This window comes from Brienomyrus brachyistius, unplaced genomic scaffold (assembly GCF_023856365.1).
Source record: "Brienomyrus brachyistius isolate T26 unplaced genomic scaffold, BBRACH_0.4 scaffold54, whole genome shotgun sequence".
In the NCBI taxonomy this organism is placed as follows: Eukaryota; Metazoa; Chordata; class Actinopteri; order Osteoglossiformes; family Mormyridae; genus Brienomyrus; species Brienomyrus brachyistius.
In genome coordinates this window covers 955,001-976,037 of record NW_026042329.1, presented here as the reverse complement: position 1 = coordinate 976,037, position 21,037 = coordinate 955,001, and the positions used below count along the sequence as shown (strand labels likewise).

The 21,037-nt window shown below is 47.4% G+C and overlaps 2 protein-coding genes across 4 annotated transcripts in view; one reads left to right on the top strand and one right to left on the bottom strand.

The window, feature by feature from the left end:
- Positions 1-1,669, top strand: part of LOC125724027 (EMILIN-2-like) — a 15,780-nt gene extending 14,111 nt beyond the window's left edge. Inside the window, exon 9 of the mRNA XM_049000881.1 lies at positions 1-1,669. Coding sequence (XP_048856838.1) covers positions 1-317 — 317 coding nt within the window. The 3' untranslated portion in view covers positions 318-1,669.
- The window catches only part of LOC125724030 (phosphatidate phosphatase LPIN2-like), a 22,125-nt gene continuing 2,752 nt past the window's right edge, over positions 1,665-21,037 (bottom strand). The window contains exons 2-20 of one of the 3 annotated variants that reach the window (XM_049000884.1): positions 15,079-15,267; positions 11,619-11,714; positions 11,103-11,350; positions 10,909-11,016; positions 10,700-10,826; positions 9,727-10,087; positions 8,455-8,554; positions 8,173-8,360; positions 7,525-7,618; positions 7,377-7,446; positions 7,114-7,218; positions 6,618-6,691; positions 5,958-6,120; positions 4,889-5,037; positions 4,389-4,475; positions 4,067-4,219; positions 3,847-3,961; positions 2,999-3,102; positions 1,665-2,915 (exon numbers count right to left, since the gene is read on the bottom strand). In XM_049000884.1, the coding sequence (XP_048856841.1) occupies positions 2,771-2,915; positions 2,999-3,102; positions 3,847-3,961; positions 4,067-4,219; positions 4,389-4,475; positions 4,889-5,037; positions 5,958-6,120; positions 6,618-6,691; positions 7,114-7,218; positions 7,377-7,446; positions 7,525-7,618; positions 8,173-8,360; positions 8,455-8,554; positions 9,727-10,087; positions 10,700-10,826; positions 10,909-11,016; positions 11,103-11,350; positions 11,619-11,714; positions 15,079-15,258 (2,667 nt within the window). In that variant the 5' untranslated portion in view covers positions 15,259-15,267 and the 3' untranslated portion in view covers positions 1,665-2,770. The remainder of the gene's footprint in view (positions 2,916-2,998; positions 3,103-3,846; positions 3,962-4,066; positions 4,220-4,388; positions 4,476-4,888; positions 5,038-5,957; positions 6,121-6,617; positions 6,692-7,113; positions 7,219-7,376; positions 7,447-7,524; positions 7,619-8,172; positions 8,361-8,454; positions 8,555-9,726; positions 10,088-10,699; positions 10,827-10,908; positions 11,017-11,102; positions 11,351-11,618; positions 11,715-15,078; positions 15,268-21,037) is intronic. The other 2 variants (XM_049000885.1, XM_049000887.1) reach the window with 2 other exon arrangements.

Below are 21,037 nucleotides of genomic sequence, written 5' to 3'. Positions count from 1 at the left end.
GGATCTTCACTGTGCCAGTGGATGGGCGATACCTGCTGACCGCCGTGCTGACGGCAGTGCAGGGTGAGCGTGTCGAAGCTGTGGTCACTGTGTCCAGTCGCAGTGTACAGAGGCTGAACACCAATGGATATGGGCCTGACGGTGGACAGGGCTGCCTCTGCGGGGGATCCGCCCCCTTCAGCCTGATCCTCACCCTGAAGCGTGGGGATAGAGTGGGCCTGATCCTCACCTCCGGCAAGCTGGCACCCTCCGACTCCAGCGTGGTCCTCTCCACCTTCTCTGCCATCTTCCTCTACCCTCCCCCAGTCAGCAGATAGCCCCCCACCCGCCACCTCTCAGCTAGTGACCTGGGCAACCAATCACAGATGGGTAAACAAACACTATGCAATTTTATTACTTGGAGGCATAATATATTTGGTCTTAATCTATATTTGAAAAGTCTGCTCTAGTTTTTAATTACCAAATGTAAAAATATTTTGTTTACATGATTCTGTAAGGATGGGGACTGTAATCATCCTCATTTGGGGACCTACTGTAATTAAATGTTATAGACCTTTCATTTCATTTCAGTTTCCTGACATGTAAAGGTCCATGTTTACATTCTGTTCTTTCTTGGAATAATTACAAATTACTATGTTGAGGTGGGGGGGGGTGCCTTAAATTGCAGAAAGGCAGATTTAGATGTTCCACCCTGTCCCATTATTTTACTGACCCCCCCCCAGCTCCAGTGCTATCTGGTTGAATGCTAGTGTTTAGTAATGAAATTACGTTCTTCAGCTATTTGGTCAGTTTAATGTGGTGCAGGCAAGTGGCACCACACAACATGTAGATACACCAATCTGCGAATGGAGACGAGTCAAAAAATCATTTATTGCGCGTCTTGAGTTTGTATTAACGAGGCAAGAGTTATAAAGTGCACCAGTTTAAAAAAAATAAAATCACTAAATATTTAAGACAAGGAAACCCTGATCCCGACAGTCTGATGGAACCATCACCCTGGGCTCTCAGATGCATCTTTTAACCACACAGATTCATATCCTTCCTCCAATCAATTATCTAGTACGGAGTCCCCAAGCGCCTGGAGTCTATCCCAGGAAGTGTGAGCACCCGGGACGGGATGCCAGTCCACACGCATGCAATGGCCATGAACAGCCCGGGAGCAGAGCTCAGCTTGCTGGAGGTACGGGGTCACAGTGCCACCTACTGACTGGCTGCAGAACAGTACAGCCTCTGCATTTCCTGGACTTGGGGCTTCAAAGAGGTGAAAGATGCACAAGACAGCTGCACCCTACCTGCGAAGGGGTGGTGTGTGACTCAACAGGCCTGTAATCAGGTTACTGCTTCAAATCCTGTAACCATTACATTGACTTTTTTTTTGCCTTCAGGCTCTTAAAGCCAGTAGCTCCAGAGGCACTGGCTGACCTGGCTTTCTGACCCTTACATGTGATTGCTTCACAACAGGGAAGCTGAAATGTGTGTAGCTTTGTGTGGGGATAGTAGGGCTCAGCAGGAAAGGCTGACATGCCTGTAACACAAAGGGCACCAGTTCAGATCCTGTGGCCAGCAGACTTGAGTAAGACCCCCAACCCTGCTTTTTCAGTTGCACATCGCTTTGTGAATGTCTGCTGAATGGATTTTTAAAAAATTAAAACAAATTGCCCACATCACGGTTATGACATCACTTGTTTATTATCTTTTTGTAATCTTAAACACAATTAATACATATTAACCTGGCAAGTTCACTTAAATGAGGTACGATGCAATCTTAAGCTTTACACTGAAAATATATTTTAACAAGTCTCCTTACCATAAAGTATACTACTTATACAATTTAAAAAGGCATTTAAGATTGTGGCTGGGGCCAAAAAAATATCAATTTAAACCCTACAAACAAGTGCTACTGGCACCCTTAAGTATTAATATTCAGATTTTAATTATCGGGTTAAGTGTGCGGGTCTCACACAGATTGATTACTTTCATAGAAAGAACAATCACGTCACATACGAGTGCAGTCAGACAGCCACCCACCCCAAAAACTTCATGAAACACTGACAGGAAGGAAGTTTGAACAGGATGTGCAACAGAAAACAGACAAACCAGACAGGTGAGGGTTTGCACTGCAACACAAACATGTCTTCAAAATAAGTGACAGTAAGAATGTGGCTCAGTGGGGGAGCAGGGTATGATTGTGCTCCGAGTGTCCATGTATGCATGTGTGTGCACACAGCCCACCTGCATCTGCCCTCACCCTCTTCCCAATGCAATGATGTGACCAAACACATGTGCAATAGGGTGCCTCCCCCACAACTAGGGGAGTTTGGGAACTGTATGAAGTGCTGGTCTGGAACAAAGCACACATGGGAAATACCACTTGGTTTAATGGCACTCTCTCTCTCTCTCACACACCCACACCCACGCCACACACATACTCGCTGCATGTAGCTGAACATAACTCCAAACCACTGAACACAACACCAGCATTGTCACCAATTAAAAAATATAAGTATATATACTGAATATTTTCCATCTCAGTGCGTTTTCCTCTCTTCAATATAAGGTAGCAGAATTAACCCGGCATACCCCTTGCATTGTCAGATACACAGGTCTGAAAAGCAGCTTTTCCGGAAAGTGCCTTTACCACAATCAGATAACCATAAAGCCATCGGTCCTCCTCAAAGTGACATTTCAGCTGCCACCCTGCCTCCCCTTTCCCGAGGGGGATAGAGTGGGTTTTGGGGGGGCGTGGCTGGGACCATAGCCCCACCCCCTCTCACAGCAGGTCCTCCATGCTGAGCTCCGGGATTGGCTGCCTCCAGAAGCAGAAGGAGCTGAACTCAGGGAAGCTGAAGGCAGAGCTCTGCTCTGTGCTCAGCAGCGGGAAGACGTGCTCCACCAGTTCGCTGAGCCGGCCGTACCTGGGGAGCGTCACGGACACGTTGAATAAACGGAGCCCCCGAGGATATAGAGCACAGACATAGGCCTGAGAAGGAGCACTCACGAGGACTTGTTGCCCTTGGTCTGCTCCTGGATGAGCTCGCCCTTGGGGTTCACTGTGAAGATGCGGCACTCGGGCACGCCCACCTGCTTGTAGGCAAAGACATCCTGTGGTGGGGCGGAGCAGGGGATGGGGGGTGGGATTCAGAACAAGGCCTACAAAATACTACATCTACACAGAGATATACATTAGATATCCTCCTGAAGTCCAGCAGTTCATCTTTGTCCCCTGTAGAGGACACATACTGCACATGCTGCTCTGTAAATTCCTGTTATTCCTTAAAGAGGACAGTTAGAGATTTAGGATGACGATACATGTTTGCAGATGTGACCTTGCCAACCTCCTCTTCCTGTCAAATCCATCCATCCATTTTCCAAACCGCTTATCCTACTGGGTTGGGGGGGTCCAGAGCCTATCCCGGAAGCAATGGGCACGAGGCAGGGAACAACCCAGGATGGGGGGCCAGCCCATCGCAGGGCACACTCACACACCAGTCACTCACACATGCACACCTACGGGCAATTTAGCAACTCCAATTAGCCTCAGCATGTCTTTGGACTGTGGGGGGAAACCGGAGTACCCGGAGGAAACCCCACGACGACATGGGGAGAACATGCAAACTCCACAAACGTGACCCAGGCGGAGACTCGAACCTGGGACCCAGAGGTGCTGCCCCCTCCTGTCAAATCAATATTTTTAAATCAATATGATTTTTCTCTCCCCTGGATCTCAAGTGGTTATGCACAAAGTGTCCTAGTGCTCCTTGATCTTGACTGATTCTGGCCATTCGACAATCATGATGGTTAAACAGGCCCCAGATGTACGAAGTAACAATACTGAGTCCAACTCACGTTGGGTCTGTTCCCGAATGCAGCGTAGAATGGCTGCTGGTTCGGCAGGAACAGGTTCTTGATGTCCGTAAGGCATTCGATCTTGAACTTCTCTGGCTTCTTCTCGATGACCTCCCTACCAGGGTGACAAACGCAAGACATCATGAGTCCCACTAACGTGGCGTGTCCTTCCCTGAAGTGGTACTTACCAGTGTCCCCCCTCCCCTGAAGTGGTACTTACCGGTGGATGGCAGAAAACAGGCTGCTGGGAGACAGCATGAGGGGGCCCCGGGGCAGGATGGTGCCACGGTCGTTCACCCAGTGCAGGTAGCCGCGTGTCATGTCTGCCATGCCAATGGCACGTGCTGAGCAGTATAGGAACTTGTACCCATTCCTGGGGGGAGGGAAGGGAGAAAGTTCACTCTTAGGTAACTGCCACAGCCCCCTGACAAATGGCAATGAGAGTCTTAGCCAGATCCACAGAGCAGGTGACATGACACAAGCAGGCAGGCCTAACAGGAGCATTCGTATCAGTGTCTGCGCCTTCTTCCCGAGCTACTCACTCATGTACAGAGTGGTAGAGCTTCGCGATGCCCTGGTGGGTCCAGTCTTTGCCGAGCTGAGGGAGAATCTGCCCGAATACGTCAGACCTGAGCGAAAAAAAGCAGCATGTTACTGTAGACAGCTACACCATTGTTAGCCGATATACGAGGGCTTATTCACAAAGGCAGTACCTTTAAACATCACACAAGTCTGGCACGTTACAGGAAACGCTCTTTAACTTTAAAGACACATTGATAAAAGCTGGAACATGGTAGCAGCTTTCAATTCAGTTTGGATTAAAAGACTGGTAGGAAAATAAGCTGTGTATCTTAGACCATGAAGGAAAGTATAGTAATGAGTAATTTAAATTATGAAACAGGTACCTTTAAATCTCAAAAATAAAAGGCACTACCTCCTGTACCTCTATGAACCAGCTACCTCCAAATTTCACCATTACAAAGAGACTAACAATGCCTTTCCTCCAGTCACCCAGAGACCCCCCCACTGAGAGACCGCCTACTTAGTGATGGTCCCGTCGATGTCGGAGATGATGACTTTGTCATCCCAGTTCCATAGGTAGATGGTCCCCTCACAGCGGCAGGTTCCCTGGTACTGAGTGGTGATGCTGAACGTCACGTCATTGGGGCCCTCCTTCAGGCCCAGCTTGGCCTGCGGGTGGAGACATGGGGAGGGGGTCACATGACTACATGCTTTACACTATATGGACAGAAGTTTTGGGAGAGCTGGCTATTACACCCGCAGGAATTTTTTTTTTTTTTAACATCCCACTCTAAATCCATAGACATCAGTCCGGAGCTGGTCCCCCCCTTTGCGGCTGTGACAGCTGCCATTCTTCTGGGAAGGCCTTCCAAACATTTTAGAGCGTGTCAGGGATTTTTTTGCGCATTCATCCAGAAGAGCATGTGTGAGGTCAGGCACTGATGTTGAATGTGAAGTCCAGCTCTTCCACACCAAACCCACCCAATTATGTCTTTATGGACCTTACTTCTGAGGCAGCAGGACACAGATAATTCTATGCTTCTATCTTGATATGCAAACCAAGGCATTTCGGACAATTCTATAGAACAGAGATTGCAAGCCAGGCCTTCACGTCCATCATCAGTGTCTAACCTCACAAATGCTCTTCTGGATGAATAGGCAAACATTCCCCACAGACACGCTCCATAATCTTGTGTAAAGCCTTCTCAATAGAGTGGCAGCCATTATAGCTGCAAAGGGGGGGGGGCAACTCCATATTGATGCCTAAGGATTTATTGTGAGATGTCATAAAAGTTCCTCTACGCGTAATGGCCAGGTGTCCCAGTACTTTTGTTCATATAGTCTATGTAGCCAATGACAGGAAAGAATGCTGTCCTCAATTTCCTTCAGGACTAATAACCCATTTGTCTGTCTCTCAGTCAATCAACCAACTAACCAACCACCTCTGGGCCTCTGGCAGCTTGAGTTTGAGGGATTTTTTGCATTTGGCATGAAAATGTCAGAACAGATCTAAGTGCCAAACAGGGGCATTTTAAAAGACAGGAGAAAACAGCCATCTGTGTTTGCTACAGCAGTGAGGCGGCTCTCACTATCTGCTCCGAGGAGAGCCGCAGTGACTTCTTATAGGAGAGGGTCCCGGTTGGAACTTGAGGTGGGGACGCCCCTGCTCCCTCTGTCTGCCCCCTCTCTGACAGGACGGCGGCCTCCACCTCCTTGGACTCATCTTCGCTGGACGAGTCCTCCGTATTCGGCCTGCCGGACACCAGAACATGGACATGAGCGTCGACTGACACCGAGGATTACCCAGGGTTCTGTTGCAGGTTCATCTAGACAAGCACAGCATAGACCTAGCTCTCTCCTCCACTAGCTTTCCAACACTGAGTAAAAGCAAATGCCACTTATTAACAGCAGGGGGCAGAATTGAGCCCTTCCCACTACTCACACAATGAAAAAAATCGCAGTCTCCAATGAACATAATCATGAACACTGTCAGGCACTGACATGTTTATTCACAGAAGCATCCAAATTTAACACGGCCCTGTCAGTTGTGTTTACTCATTAAGCATGGAGGAGCTTGTAGAATAAGTCACAACATTCACAGGTCACCTCACTGGAAAAATTGGCTCGGCTGTATCTGAGCCGCTGGGCAGCTTGGGTGTCACCTCTACGCAACCAAGGAGACCCTGTCCTCTGGGCTAAGTGGAGCCCTAGCATGCAGGGAATGGAGGTGGAGACCAGGGCAGACTCACTTGAGGGCGGGGCTCTCCTGCAGTAGGGCGGGGCCTCCATCGTTTGACTCCTGTGCCACTAGCTTGACCTCAGACTTCACATGGGGAGAGACAATAGCAATGAGGCTACTTCACCCCCCCCAATGCACACTCCTCAAATTGCTCACACATTAACCAGTCAAATCTAAGAAAAAGAAAATATGCACTGCAGACAGGAAAAAGCAGAATGCGGCCAACATCCCTGCAACCCTGCTGTTCTCTGGCATCACACAGAGGGTGAGGGCCACATGTTACCCGGAGGAGGATTTTTTAAGTTTCTGGTTGGGATTAGAGGGAGACCAAACTAATCTAAATTAAGTCTCTCCCTCCGAGTGGAAATATAAACACTGCCCCTGAATCTTCCTGTCAATGTTTACTTCCAAAACCGAGAGGGAGAGTAAGAACCTGATTGCCTCCTCATGATATGGACATGCCCCTGCCAGAGAGGGCGCCCCCTGCAGGACGGCCCGATCCTCACCAGTCTCGGTACCTGCTTCGCATTCCGGTCCGCCCTCTTGGGCCAGAACCACCAGCGGCCTGTTTTCTTTGGCATCCTCTCCTTTACCCAGGCCTCCTCCGTGCTCTGAAACACATGGTCAACACAAGCGTACTGCTGACTGCCGACTAGTGACAGGAAAGTGCCTCAGGAAAGTGCCTCAGGAAAGTGCCTCAGGAAAGTGCCTCAGGAAAGTGCCTCAGGAAAGTGCCTCAGGAAAGTGCCTGGCCGTGTCGGGTCCATACCTTTGGCAAGTTCTTCTGAAACGCCTGCAGACTCAAAATCAGCGGAGCAGCCAGAGTCCAGTTGTAGAACCTGAGAGAGAAATGCATCTTGGCAAAGCAGCCAGAGGAGTGTTCGTAAGTGTGACAATCGGTGTGTTACCATATTCACCTGTTGCCGATTCTCACTACCAGATTGGGGTTGTCGATGATGCCCGGATTCTCTGCAAACTCATGATACGTCACAATGTGCTCCATGAATTTCTCTGCAACAGAAGTGTTCAAAGGTCCGCATGTTACCGTCAAACCCTGAAAAATACTTAATCTGAAATGCCATGATCTTAACACCTCCTGGATTATTTAACAGCTCTATGCCCTAGTGTTCACAGCAGCCAGCCTCACCAAGCAAGCTGACTTGTGACCAGAAGAACGTCCAGAACACTTGAAGTTGGAACGGTTGCATTTTTTTGGGTGTTTGCATTCTGCTCAAAACCAAACTGCCAAATCTATCCAACCATCACCATTAATACCCCATAATTCAATCAAATTTTATATAGTGCCTTTCACCCGCCTAATCCCAACACCCAAGGCACTTCAGAAAAGTGTGCAGCAATTCAATGCTACATCATTTATACAAAATGGTACATGAAACTGGAGGAAAAAAGGAAAAGAAAGAAAGCCAGAAGACAACGGAGGAGAGGAACTAAGAGGAGGGAGACGCAGTCCTCAGCACTAACAAAAGCAGGGTGTGACCAGTGGGCAGTGAGAGTCCGGCAATCAGCCCTTCATGTTCCCACATGAGGATGGAGGTGGCGCCCACCTTTGGAGATGTGCGAGGTGTCGCTGAGCCCCCCGCAGAGCGACAGCGTCACGTCCGGCAGCTCCCCCGCCGAGTCAGACAGGCACTCCGTGCCGCTGTCCGCCGCTGCGCTGCCCACCGACTGCGGCGACTGCGAGCCCGAGTGCGTGCCACTCTCCAGCCACGTCCTGGACACCGACTCTGCCTCACTGCCACAGATGGGGGTGCCATCTTTACATGCAAACCTGGAAACTTTGAGAACTTGATCTCTAAAAAAGGAGTAGGGAATGATGGGTAATATACCTCTTCGGAAAATAACGTGCAAGGACATCTGGTTCCAGCACGCTCAGATCGTCCAGGTAGATGTCTTCCGGTCCCTGGTGCTGGCTCCTCTTCCTGACACCTGTGGACAGAGCGAGTGGGTCCATCAACCCCCTCTATCCGAGCATCCTCAGAACCCACTGAATCCTTATACACTAAGCTGAAACGGCAGGGGGGGGCAAACTTTAGCCTAGAGCATCGGGTGAGAACCCCCCACCGCCACTTCCTTCCTGGCAGCACTGCTCTGGCGTGAGCCACCTGCCACGGTGCTTTCTCACGGGGTGGGGGGGATTTGGGGGATGGAACCCAACCCACGTGACCAGTTCACGCCTGACAGCTATCTGATAAGGGCAGCGCAGCAGCCGTACCAGGGGGGATGCAATATACACAGTTAGACTGCTCTCCCCCATCCTGTCCTCCAGGGGGGCAAGGGCTTTGCATGTATCAGACTCCCCACATACACGCAGAAGACAGACCAAGGGAAAATAAAGAGCAGGCTGGATGTATGACTTTGATCAGGTGCAAAACTTCAGCACATACCATTTAAAAAAAAATGCTAGCTTGTGTTAGGAAATAGTCTTGAAATAGATGTTTTTCTTTTATTTTACTGAAGGTATTTTATATACCTGTGTGTGTGACTGTTCAATATCAGCCAGAGAGGGAAATTCAAAAGGAGCAATCTTAGGGACTGGTTTAATACCCTCAATTCCCCCAAAGGGCCAAAAATTAACTGGTCAAACTTCTAGAAGAGGCCCAGCTTGGGTAACATGGCACATAGTGCTTCTCAAGTGCCCGAGAAAGATAAACTTTCACTTCTGTAATTGTATAAGCTGCTTTCTGTAAAGGTAAACGTAACAGTAAACAGATACTGACTGTAACCCTGTACAGTGAACAGAATTAGCATACCATAGAGGTAATTCCAGCCCTACAAACTGAACAGAATTAGCATAGCATGTAGCATGGCAGTGACTAATCCTAGATCCATTTGAATTCAGAAGTCGGAATTTCTGAGTTCCTAGTCACAAATTTCACCTGGAACACCCCCTAAGAAAGTCAGAGGAACCTTTGCATGAGATAAATATAAGTGAAAGAAGATAAAGGCCATTTAAACTGCGGTAGCTTAAATCTAACAAGTTATCCAGCGAAGCAAGAAATCCTGCTTTTTGAAACGGGTCTCTAGTAAAACTCCCATGAGACAAATCTGTCAGGCTAGTAGTACATTATTCTCCTGGTCCGAGGAGAAATGGGCCTCACCCTTCCTCTTGGACGGAGAGTCCATTTGGCCGCAGTGTTTGACCCCGACGCACACGTCGCCCATGTCCCCGGTCATCTGCTCAGCGGCAGTCGCTGCGGCAATGGGATCTGATGGTGTGGAAGTTGTCAAACCAGACAATGGGGTAGGCGTTACTGTGGTAACAGGCGTTTCCATGGTGACGGGCACAGCCATGGTGACGGGTGTGCGTGGCTCAGGCTTGACAATGGCACAGGTTGCCGGTGGACCACTGCCAGGCCCCGCCCCCATGGCCTCGGAGCTGAGGATAACACGGAAGTGCGTGCTCTCTGAAGGTGTGATGGTCACAGTCTTTGGAAGCTCTGCCCACTCCTTCTTGGCCACCTGGAATGAGCAGGACCCAGCTTGACTCCATCAATAAGGAAACTCCAGGGCTCATTTTGAAATGGACATCACCCATTCACTCACTACTGCCCATACAGGGAATCAGACAAAGTCAGATCAACACTACAATCGCTCTATGCTGGTATCCTAGCAACAAGACATTTCAAAATAGTACGCCTGTCGTTTTGCTACATTAACTGAAATGATAACTTCAGCCTTTGCAGAGAATACCAGTATTGTTATTCTTTAAATACTTACATTTATATACAATTCTCTTGCTCCATTTGCATTACAGGCAATCAGGTGACACCACACATCACCTTTACAATTCACTGGGCAGGCAGGCAGCGCTGCATTGTATGCTGGCTGTATGCAAGGGTTTGCAGTGAACTGAGTATATTTTACAGTGCCCCATACAGTCAGTCAGATTTACCTTTAAGAAGATGGCGGAATCACTTCACAGAGATAGGAAGGAGTGATTCAAATAGACTATTTTTAACACGTGGCCTCATTACATCTGCATTCACAACGGCTGCTCAGAAGGCGGCTTAGCAAATTGCCTGTGGACCCCTCTCACAATGGACAACAGGCTGATGGGAGTGCGGCCCTCACCCTGGTGGATTCGGGAAACTCGCCCCATGACCACTGCATGTGCGACTCGGTCCTGAGCAAGCTCTCAGAGGGCTTCACCACCAGCTCAGAGTCACTCTTCGGGGACTGGGGCTCCAACAAGGACAGACTGCAGGGGAAGATGCAGCACAGGTCAACTGGGACTAGACCCCACAATCTTTTGGCGACATAGGACCCAGAGAGACGCAGACCTGTCAGAGGGCGACCAGTCTCCATCAGAAAGAGGATAGCTGTCCCGTGGGTGGATGACGGGGTGTGGCTTGTGCTCAATTTCCTTGACAACCGAGTGAGACCCAGCCCTGTAGGGGGTTTGACAGAATGAAAATGAGCCATGGAAAAACTGAATCAGAATAACTGAAGATGGGAAGAGATCCCACGTCCACACCTGGGGCTGTGAGCAGCCGGCTCGTCATCGGAGCTCAGCTCCATCTCGAAGATGTCCTCGCTGGCATTGGCTGCTGCCAGCTCCTCCCTGCGGTTGTCGCCCTTGTGCTTCCTCCGCCTCCGCTTCTTCTTCTTGGGCACCAGTACTGGCGCAGCCGGGTCCTCGGGCCCCGGGGTGGGCTCCAGGCTCCAGAAGACTGGTTCCTCTACAGGGATAGGAGAGGTGGCCAGGTGGGCGGGGACGACCTCCTGAGGGATGTCACAGAAGAGGGCAGGACTTCAGAGACAAGCACCGACCGCTAGCCAGTCACACGGCACCTCGCTATAGTAACGTGAGAACCTGAAAGTATAGTCTGTTATAAATAACCATCATATTGAGGTCACAATAAAAAATATGAAGTGTGGTGTTACCGCTTATAGGAAGGGAAAGATAATGTGCTAAAGGAAGCTGAAGCGAGAGTGGCGCTTATCATAAAGCCCCATCAGCCAGGACAGGGGCTTTTGGCGTCTCACTCACATTGTACTCGGCAGCCTCCTGCACGAAAAAGGCCTCCCCATTGTCACCTAGCTTCATGTGCAGGTCCACAGGTTCGCCATTGATCTCGATGTCGATCTGGGGAAGAAGGCGTGGGGGGGGGGGGGGTGAAATGCACTCTGCTGAGCCATTCAGCTGCCATCTCTGAAATTGGCCTAGTATGGTTTCCTCACAGACAGCCGGACATGCTGCTAGCAAGTAACATTAAACACTGTTCACAGTTGTCTACCCATCAGTCTGCAAGGGCTTTGGTTCATTTTCATCAGACGCTCTTGATGTGAATGAAATGAAGCTTTATTAACCTTAAGATCTGTTGGGGAAACTGCAGTTCCCTACACTGGATGCCAAGTGGGTCACTGCTCTCCCTCCTGCGTCAAAACGTTGCTTTAAATTTCGAATGAAGGGATGACATCACCCAACAGGAAGGGCCATGGGGCCAATAGCGGCCTGGCAATGCCCGTCATCATAACTGCCCTGGATCCCACACAGTGCTCCTCAGCGCAGCTCATCACTGCTAGAGCCAGAAGACGGTGTTTCCATGGAGACCGATAGCAGCCTTGGTCCCCAGATACCGGGTAATGGTTTGCAGGTATTGTATTAACACATCCTGCAGACCGACATGGACACCATCTGTGTTTATCAAGGCCTGACGGGCAACACCTGCGATTAAGAGCATGACCCTGACTGGTGCCCCTTCAGACTAACCCGCGTATGAAGTTTCAGCCACATTACATCATCACACTGATATATATATATTTATTCAGGGCTTCTTGCCAATTTGAGATGGAAAAGCAACCAGGCTTTCTTGAAGAATGTTTACATGCCTGTCATATTCCTGGTTTGATGGGTCTGGGCTCTAGCCCAGCATTTGAAAAAGCACTTGGTTCCAAATACTGGGGAAAAAACCAACAAAGTACAACACAGGAAATAAATCACACACCAGACCCAGCCTCGGCATCGCTTGTCTATGAACAGGAAAGCTGAAAACTCAAATGACGGGGGGGGTGGGTGGGTGGGTGCAGACAACGCAGACGAGCGGCACTCCTAGCTGATAAACATGGAACTGTTTTCTGGCCCAAGCTGATTATGAGGAAGTTTCGCTAAGTACTATAAGAGCAAAGCCAAGTGGAGTATGGGTAAAACCAAGGACAGCAGCTCCGTTTAGCGTTCGGTGGACAGACCGTTCCCAAAGACCGGAGGCGGACCTCTGCCCCAGTCTGAACTTCATTGTTCCATCAGCACACAGATGGACAAAAGCACAGAAACATCTTTACAGAGGACCTCTGCATTCTACCACACCCTATTTCAAAGGCGAAGGGGGGGTCATCCTTCACCGTCCCACACCATACTATTAATACACTGTGTAGTTGCCACAGAAGCTATTTGGGTCATTCTTGACGAAATATTCTGCAAGGCTCCACAGAGCACAAGGCCCAGACTGGCTCACTGAATGACAGTGGGTCGCTGTCGACACGCTCAGCACGACGTCCCTTTTTCAGAGGAACATTATCTGCCTTTGTAACTTTATCCCCTTATGCAAGATGCAAAAACTTACTGAGAAGCTCCTGCTGTCTCACAGTGAGAAAAGAAAAACCAAACTTGACAGCTTGCTCAGACTTGGACCTATTGAGCAGCGCTGAGAGTTTTTTCAAGAAAGACTATCAGCTCACAGGCAAGAGCAAGTCCACAGCCAGGTCCACAGTATCTGTAACTGCAACTAGAACCTTAGTTCAAAGAAGAAGCTGGAAAATAGTTTAGACGCTGCAATGTTTAGCTAATTATTGATGTTTATGATACGGTATGATGGTATGAGGACAAAAGTACTGGAACACCTGGCCACTACACCAACAGGAACTTTTATGACACCCCATTGTAAATCCATAGACACCAATACGGAGCTGGTCCGCCCCCCTTTGCAGCTATAACAGCTGCTACTCTTCTGGGAAAGCTTTCCATAAGATTTTGAATATGTTTGTGGGAATTTTTGCCTATTCATCCAGAAGAGCATTTGAGCAATTAGGTACTGATGCTTGACTTGAAGGCCTGGCTCACAATTTCCATTCTAGTTCATCCTAAAAGTGTTAGGGCTATGCAAGTCAGTTAAGTTCATCCACACCAAACCCACCAACCATGTGTTTATAGACTTTGCTTTGTGCACTAAGGCACAGTCATGCTGGAATAGAAAAGAGCCTTCCCAAACTGTTCCCACAAACTTGGAAGCATAGAATCGTCCGAAATGTCTTTGTATACTGAAGCATTAAGAGCTCCCTTCACGGGAACCAAGGGGTCTAGCTGAAACCCCAAAAAACAACCACGTACAATTATCCCTCCTTCACCAAACTTTACATCCGGCTATGAAATCCAGACTCGGCCATCAGACTGCCAGACAGGGAAATGTCATTCGTCACTCCACAGAACATATTTTTACTGCTTTTTCTAGCAGCAGCGTGCTTTACACCACTCCATCCAGTGCTCAGCATTGCAGTGGGTGACATGAGGCTTGCGTGCCACTGCTTGGCCATGGTAGCCCATTCCATGAAGCTCCCAGTGCACAGTTTTTGTGCTGGGGTAAATGCTAGTTTGGAGCTCTGCAGTTACCGAATCAACAAAGCACAGGTGGCTTTTACAAACTATGCACCTCAGTACTGTGGGACCTTGTATCTGCCACTTTGTAGCTAAGTTTCTGTTGTCCCCAAACGCTTCCACTTCAGAATAATACCACTTACAGTTGACTGTGGAATACATAGCAGGGAAGAAATTTCATGAAGTCTTATTGTAAAGGTGGCATCCTACAACGGTACCACTCAAACACACGCATACACACACATTGACACAACTCCTCAAGGCAATCATACCTCAATTGCTGCATCTCACAAGCTCTCACAACTTCCCTAAATATCCCAGTGAGTGTATGGCTTTGCTTTGTCTTGTCCCGTCTTGTCTGTCTACATCAATCTGCATGGTCTTACAACATCATGTCTTGTCTGTCATACCTGCCATGTCTTATTTGTCCATCTGTGTACCGTTATGTCATAAAGGGGGATGGGCAGGGATGGACAGATTTCAAGTGGCTCCATTTGATGTATGTATGCCAGTTCATCAAACGACACTGAATGGGGGACACCCTGGACAAGATGCCAGTCTGTCAGAGGACACACACACACGGACACACACACCCTCTCAGACACACACATATTTACAGACACCAATTAGCCAAATGGCATGTTTTTGGACTGCTGGAGGAAACCACGGAGGATATGTAAACCCCACGCAAAGGGCAGAGGTATTCAAACCCTCAAGTTCAGGTGTGAAACAACACTGCTACCCCAGAGCTAAGTGATTAGGTGATCACATTCAGGACATGAATACATCCTCAGCTGATTGTTGAGGGCATTAAAGTGACATGAGCCTCAGCCACCACACCCCTGGCTGCCCAACCCACCACTTTCTCCTTGGAGCGCAGCACTCCCAGCTTGCCAAAGCGCACGTGGAAGGGGGAGCACTGGTAGGAGCCATCTCGCTGGCGCACTACCACCACATCGATGCAGCCCGACAGCGTGGCCTGGTTCAGGCCCTTGTACAGCTCCCGCACTGTCACCAGCAGCTGGCCCACGTAGTTCATGGTGTTCACCTGCAGGGGACAAGAGAGATAAACCATGTCTTAAAAAAACCGAGCGTTTCCGGCTAAACCTAATTCACGTCTGCCTCCTTTTCAGTTTTTAAATCATAGCAAACCGAAACTCCCTGGAGCCTCATCACAGTCATTTGTCCTACAGAACTGGGCTGGACTGGGTTCTTCCTAGGCACAGATGATAAAACCAAGCCCATTTACCCTCCAGAACAGATTTGTTTCTGCCAAATGAAGACAGCAAGACAGGACAGCAACCTGACAAAAAAAAATTCAAAATTAAGCCCATAAAAATCACAAGTTCAGGAAGAACCTTCAAATAAAGTTACACACAAGCCATCCTCCTAGAGAAGAGAAAGAAGCACAGACCAGCTGCATGAGGTGACAGGCACCAGCAGTTCTGCTAGACACTTCGGGAAGGTTAAGAGTTACAGCTCTTCTCCTTGAAAGGACAGCCAGCCAACATAAGGTATAAGTAAAGACTGCCTTAATGGGCAAGCAGCTGCATGTACCTCGAGGGTAGGCAGCTGCGTTTCCTGCAGGGGCTCCCAATCATACCAGTTCAGCGGTATGGTTAGCGGAAATTTTGAGACAAGCCAGTGATGCTGAAGGTATACAGACACCCTTGACCCAAAAGGCTGACGAGGCCAAGGCCAAACCCAGAAGCCCACTGCCAGCTCACAGCATGTCAAAGATCCTATTTCCACCATCAGGGTGTTCACTGGCACTGAGCAACATCAACAACCAGTCGTTGTACTTAATTCTCCCTCAGCCGAAGGTCTATCAAGATCCAAACGCATATCTGGCAATAACTGATCTGTATCTGCACCTATAGTGGAAAACCACTTTGGGATCACTAGACAAAACATATTTTAGTGACACACCTTTCCAGTTTCATACACGATGCGTAAACAGACAACAGGCAACAGAAAGGTTGCATTCAGGAGAGGGGGCGGTGTACCGTTTCAACCCCCCCACAGCCGGTGCTGTTGCAGGTCACACTGCACTTCAGCAAGGACTGGTCTAGCTGCTCTAGCAAGCAAGACTAGAAATGGGACAAATGCTTTTCAATAACTAGGTCAACATGTCATAAATGCTGATTCATCGCCAAGTAGTGGCACATAGCATCATTTACACATAGTCTGAGACATTTCTAAACTTTAACAGGTTCTGTAGAAATGGAACTTGTAGAAGACTGGAATCCAGGACCACCCTGAGCAGCAGTACTCTGGACTGCAGATCGCAGACAGACAAAATGCTCACTCCAGTCAAAACAAACAGCAAGAGTGTCAAGTTCGGGGGGGGGGGGAGGCTCTGGAACCTGTACCATGAAGCTGGATCTATGGGTTAGCAAGAACTTGTTGGATTTAAGGTAGTCTGGGTTAAACGTACAAGTCATCTAGCTAACTAATTGTACTGGGGAGTATTACTTCTTTTTTTTTTTAAGATTCGGGCAGCTTCATGGTAATTGTTTTCCCCCTCAAGTTCATGCTTACCGCAGTTGAAAGTGTTTAAATAAAATACGTTTGCAGATGTTTTAAAACATTTAAAACAATTATTAAAAATTGTTCACATTTAGCTTGATAGTATAACCGACATATTTTCTTAGACTAATAATGTATAATTAGCTAGACAGCGGCATGCTTTATTGAACACAACCATATATTTATCTCTACCGAGACATGTTCTATTGATTATCGTATATTTAGCCTGGTTACAATATGTTTGCTTAACCGGCATGATTAATAATTGTGATAAAATCGCTAATATTTTGCCTTACCAATATACATTTAATCACGAACCTAATTGTATTACACGTAATCAAATTCAAATTTTATTTGTCACATGCATCATCATACACAGTACAACCTGCAGTGAAATACTTATTGCAATGCTCTGAGGAAATATGGATAAAAACTATATTTAAATAAGATAGAAAGATTAGATATAGTACTATCTATACTATATAAAGGGATATGCAATATAGAGCACATATTTTGTAATTGAGACCTAAGATATAACTATTACATATTGTACATATATTGCACTACAGGATACTATTGAACATGGAGTTTACAGAACGATGAGAGAGCACAGATGTATGGAATGCATAGCATAATAAAATAAAAATAAAATATAATAGCTCACAGTGTTATGCATTGGGGGAAAAGGATGAAGGGTTGATGTGTCACTCCATAATCCAAATTTTCATGCACAGACTGGAGAAGCAGCTATAAATACTACATGATGCTGAACAATTATATGTGGAGAATTTATGAATTGTAAAATTATTACTGTTAGGAAGAAGAACACGCACCGTTAACAAGGGTCCCCTCTCAAACTCTGAACAGCATCCATAGCGATTCTAGCAACAAACAATATTATTCAATTTGCTGCTTACTGAAACATTACAGCTGTTTCACTTATGCTATAGGTATGGCAGTATATGAAATATTCATACCCTATGGGAAATTATACCTGATATACCACCAAGCACTACTAACCAATAAATCTCACTTTGCGATACAGGCCCCAGGGTCACTCCTGCCACACAACCAAACCCATAGGCCTCAGCACCAGAGCACCAGAATGAACTGGATCATCATCAGCAGCAGAGGGTGTACCATGTAACACCAGAGAACACAGATCTTTTAATGCTCCAAGCACCCTGGGGTACCCATCAACATACACGGCATAGAAACTGACCCATCCCTTGCCACACTAGCCATTAAACTGCAGGGGGGTCACAAGTAAAAAGCCAACTGGCAGTATTTTCGATTTGTGCAAAGCAAGCACTCAGTCAGCAACAGCAAGTCAAACAATCCTCTACATACACAGTAAATAACTGAATAAGCACTTCATGGACAATTACTCAGTTTAAACTTTAACACCTCTGTTTACACAGCTACCTATTTATATAGAGAAACTCAGGTTAAATGCCCTGCAAGGTCACACTAGCAGCTATTAAGTTATACTAGAGGTTAAGAAACTAATCCAAATCTTTAATGAAAATTAAAAAGTAGAATAAACACAAAACTATTAGTAATTAAAAACTTCCTTATGCCTCAACTTAAGAAACAGACTCCTAAATTAGGTCAAAAGCAGCGCCCTTAAAAGACATCAAACTTGAGTTCCATCTGAGGACCTGCAGCAGCCTGGGTTTACACTCATCACAAACCTGCTCCCTTGCACATGGAGAGTTTGAGTATTATTCTAATCTTTAAGCCAAGTTTGAGATGTTGCCCAGGACACCAGGGATCAAGGACAAAGGAGGTGGAAAGTTCATCGATTCAAGCCATCGTACGGTTCTAAATGAGCAGGTTGTCACAGAAAGTCTCTTTAGAAGCTCAACCTTTAAGGCTGGTTCAAGGCAGAGTGAACCGCTCCATCACATGGAAGAGGAGGGAGAAAAACGGATGTGAAATAGGGGAGGAGGGTGGTATGAATCAGGCTTCAAAACCTTAAACAGCAGAGCATGCAAAACCCTGACAGACATGTACATGCTCGACAGCACTCGACCACCATCTATGATATGCGAGTCCATTTCTATTTCCCCAGGTAGAAATGTCAGTCAACCACCCTACATGAAATGTCCTAGCACTTGAATTGGAAATGCTTTTCTTCGGTCTGTATTTTTAAAATTTGCCTCTGAAAGCTGGAAAACAACTGAAGGCCATACAGCAGCCATTCTTCATAAAAGGTGACAGCACCCCCCCAAAGACGGGCACCTCTCCACAACCCTTCATCCTCACTTCCCCGTCTTCATTCTGTAAGCAAATGCATTGATTACAGCAACCCTGAGTCAAGTCCATACTAATAAACCCAGAACTCATTAGCTAGGCCCACAATCCTGTCCCAGACGACCCTGCCGTCAAGCCTGCTCACTCAACCACAAGAGAAGAAACACACTAGCAAACAAGAAACGTGTCCCGTCACAGGAAGGCAGCCACCAGAGACTGTAGGAGATCAGGAAGGATGCAAGGCCCTTCACACAGGGGTCAGTGCCAGGCAGGGCTGACAGGTGATAATCATTTCACCATCTGCATGACAGGATAGAACAGATGATGCCAAAATCCACACGTAGAAAGCCTCACTCTCAAACCCAACGACTTCGGCAAGCTGAGCACAAAGCAGCTAATCACAAAGTACCCATACCCACTGAGTTGAAAAAGTGAGGAACTCCCCTCATCTTAGCCATGATGCCCATCCAATAACAGGCCACTACCATGCTGAGTGCATCTACCCCTGTTCAATCATTTCTTAATTCATCTGCTACTCTCAAACCCCCTAAAAACCTAGTGGGATCCATCAGCATTGCATGATTTTGGAAAAAAAACTGCAGTTCCCAGGTGAGATAGCAACCACACCCAATAGACGTTTCTCTCAGCCTGAAATCTCAGACCAACGATCTCTAATTAGGATAAGAAAATGTTTTCAAAGCAATTTTTCAGAGCTATGTTTCTTTTGAGAAACCCCTCTTTAAGAAGCGTCAAAGCTATCCACTTCCTTTCTCAAGCAGCCCATAATGAGCCTTTCAGCTCTTGCTAATGTCTTTCCTGGCTAGACGTTGCACAGCTCAAGTTACCATCCCCCACTACCACCACCACCACACAGTGTGCAAATCTTTACATTCAAAACAGCAGCAGCTTGTAGGATCCTGTCATGCAACTGGCACAAAGCCCACTCAAGCAGACAGGGGACTGGGGGAGAGGGGTGGGATTATAACTACCTGGAATGACGAGAACGTCTAGTTCATCCACCCCCCAAGCTTCTTCCAACATAATTTTCCATATACAAATATTAATGTTAAGTCTATGCATCTGGATTTTGAAATGCCACAAAATCACTGTAACCTCAGCAATAACTGTCACCATCTAGCTCTAGCACCCTTTACAGGGAGTTAGTCATTTCCTCTTCACAAAAGGGAAAAGAGCATATCTTCATTAACTATATGACATGAGGCAAACAAGCTTATCAAAGCTGTCCAAGTGGAAATATGCCACCAGTTACCCAAGCACAACATGCTCCGATAGCAGGGTGACGTTCCCCATCATGTGAGCGCATGCAAATAAAAGCTGCCTGGTATGACATAATGAGCAGGTAGCACTGTGATTAGGCACAATCTTGACAGTTGATCATAGCACAAAAAAACCCACTCCACAGAAACATCCTTCGATCTTTTGTCATTCCCCACACACCTCTCTTGAATCTTGGAAGAGCAGAGAGAGAGACTCCTGAGCCCTTAAAAAGGCACAGCTGTCTTCCTCACCTTGGCCCAGGGGGCAGGACACCTGGATGACCCACAAATCTAAGCATATATTTCCAAAATGCAAACTGAACCCTTTTCTTATTTCATGATGTCACACTTACTCAGCTTTATTTTTACTGATGTAGAGAAGTATGTGGATGTTAAGGCAACACACCCAGAGCTTGCATGAGAGTGGCGCCAGTGATTTATAGCAGCAGAGGTAAGAGGCTTGCGACTGCAGCAACTACGTTCCACGAGTCCATGCGATGCGGCTTATTGCAGTACTACGTTCCGGCAGACCAGAGCGTTACGACCCCCTCTGCAAGCTGGGAATGAGGTCACTCATATCACAGAGTCCCAGTTTACACATGCAAGGATGCACTAAGTACATTCTCCGCACAAACAAGAGAACTCCAGCACTGCAAGGAAGAAATCTGCTGAAATCTAGCAGAGCTCTGCAGTGGAACTCACAGAGTAGCAGACCGACAAGGAAAAGCAGCTCTCAAATGGCTCATTTGCACAGTA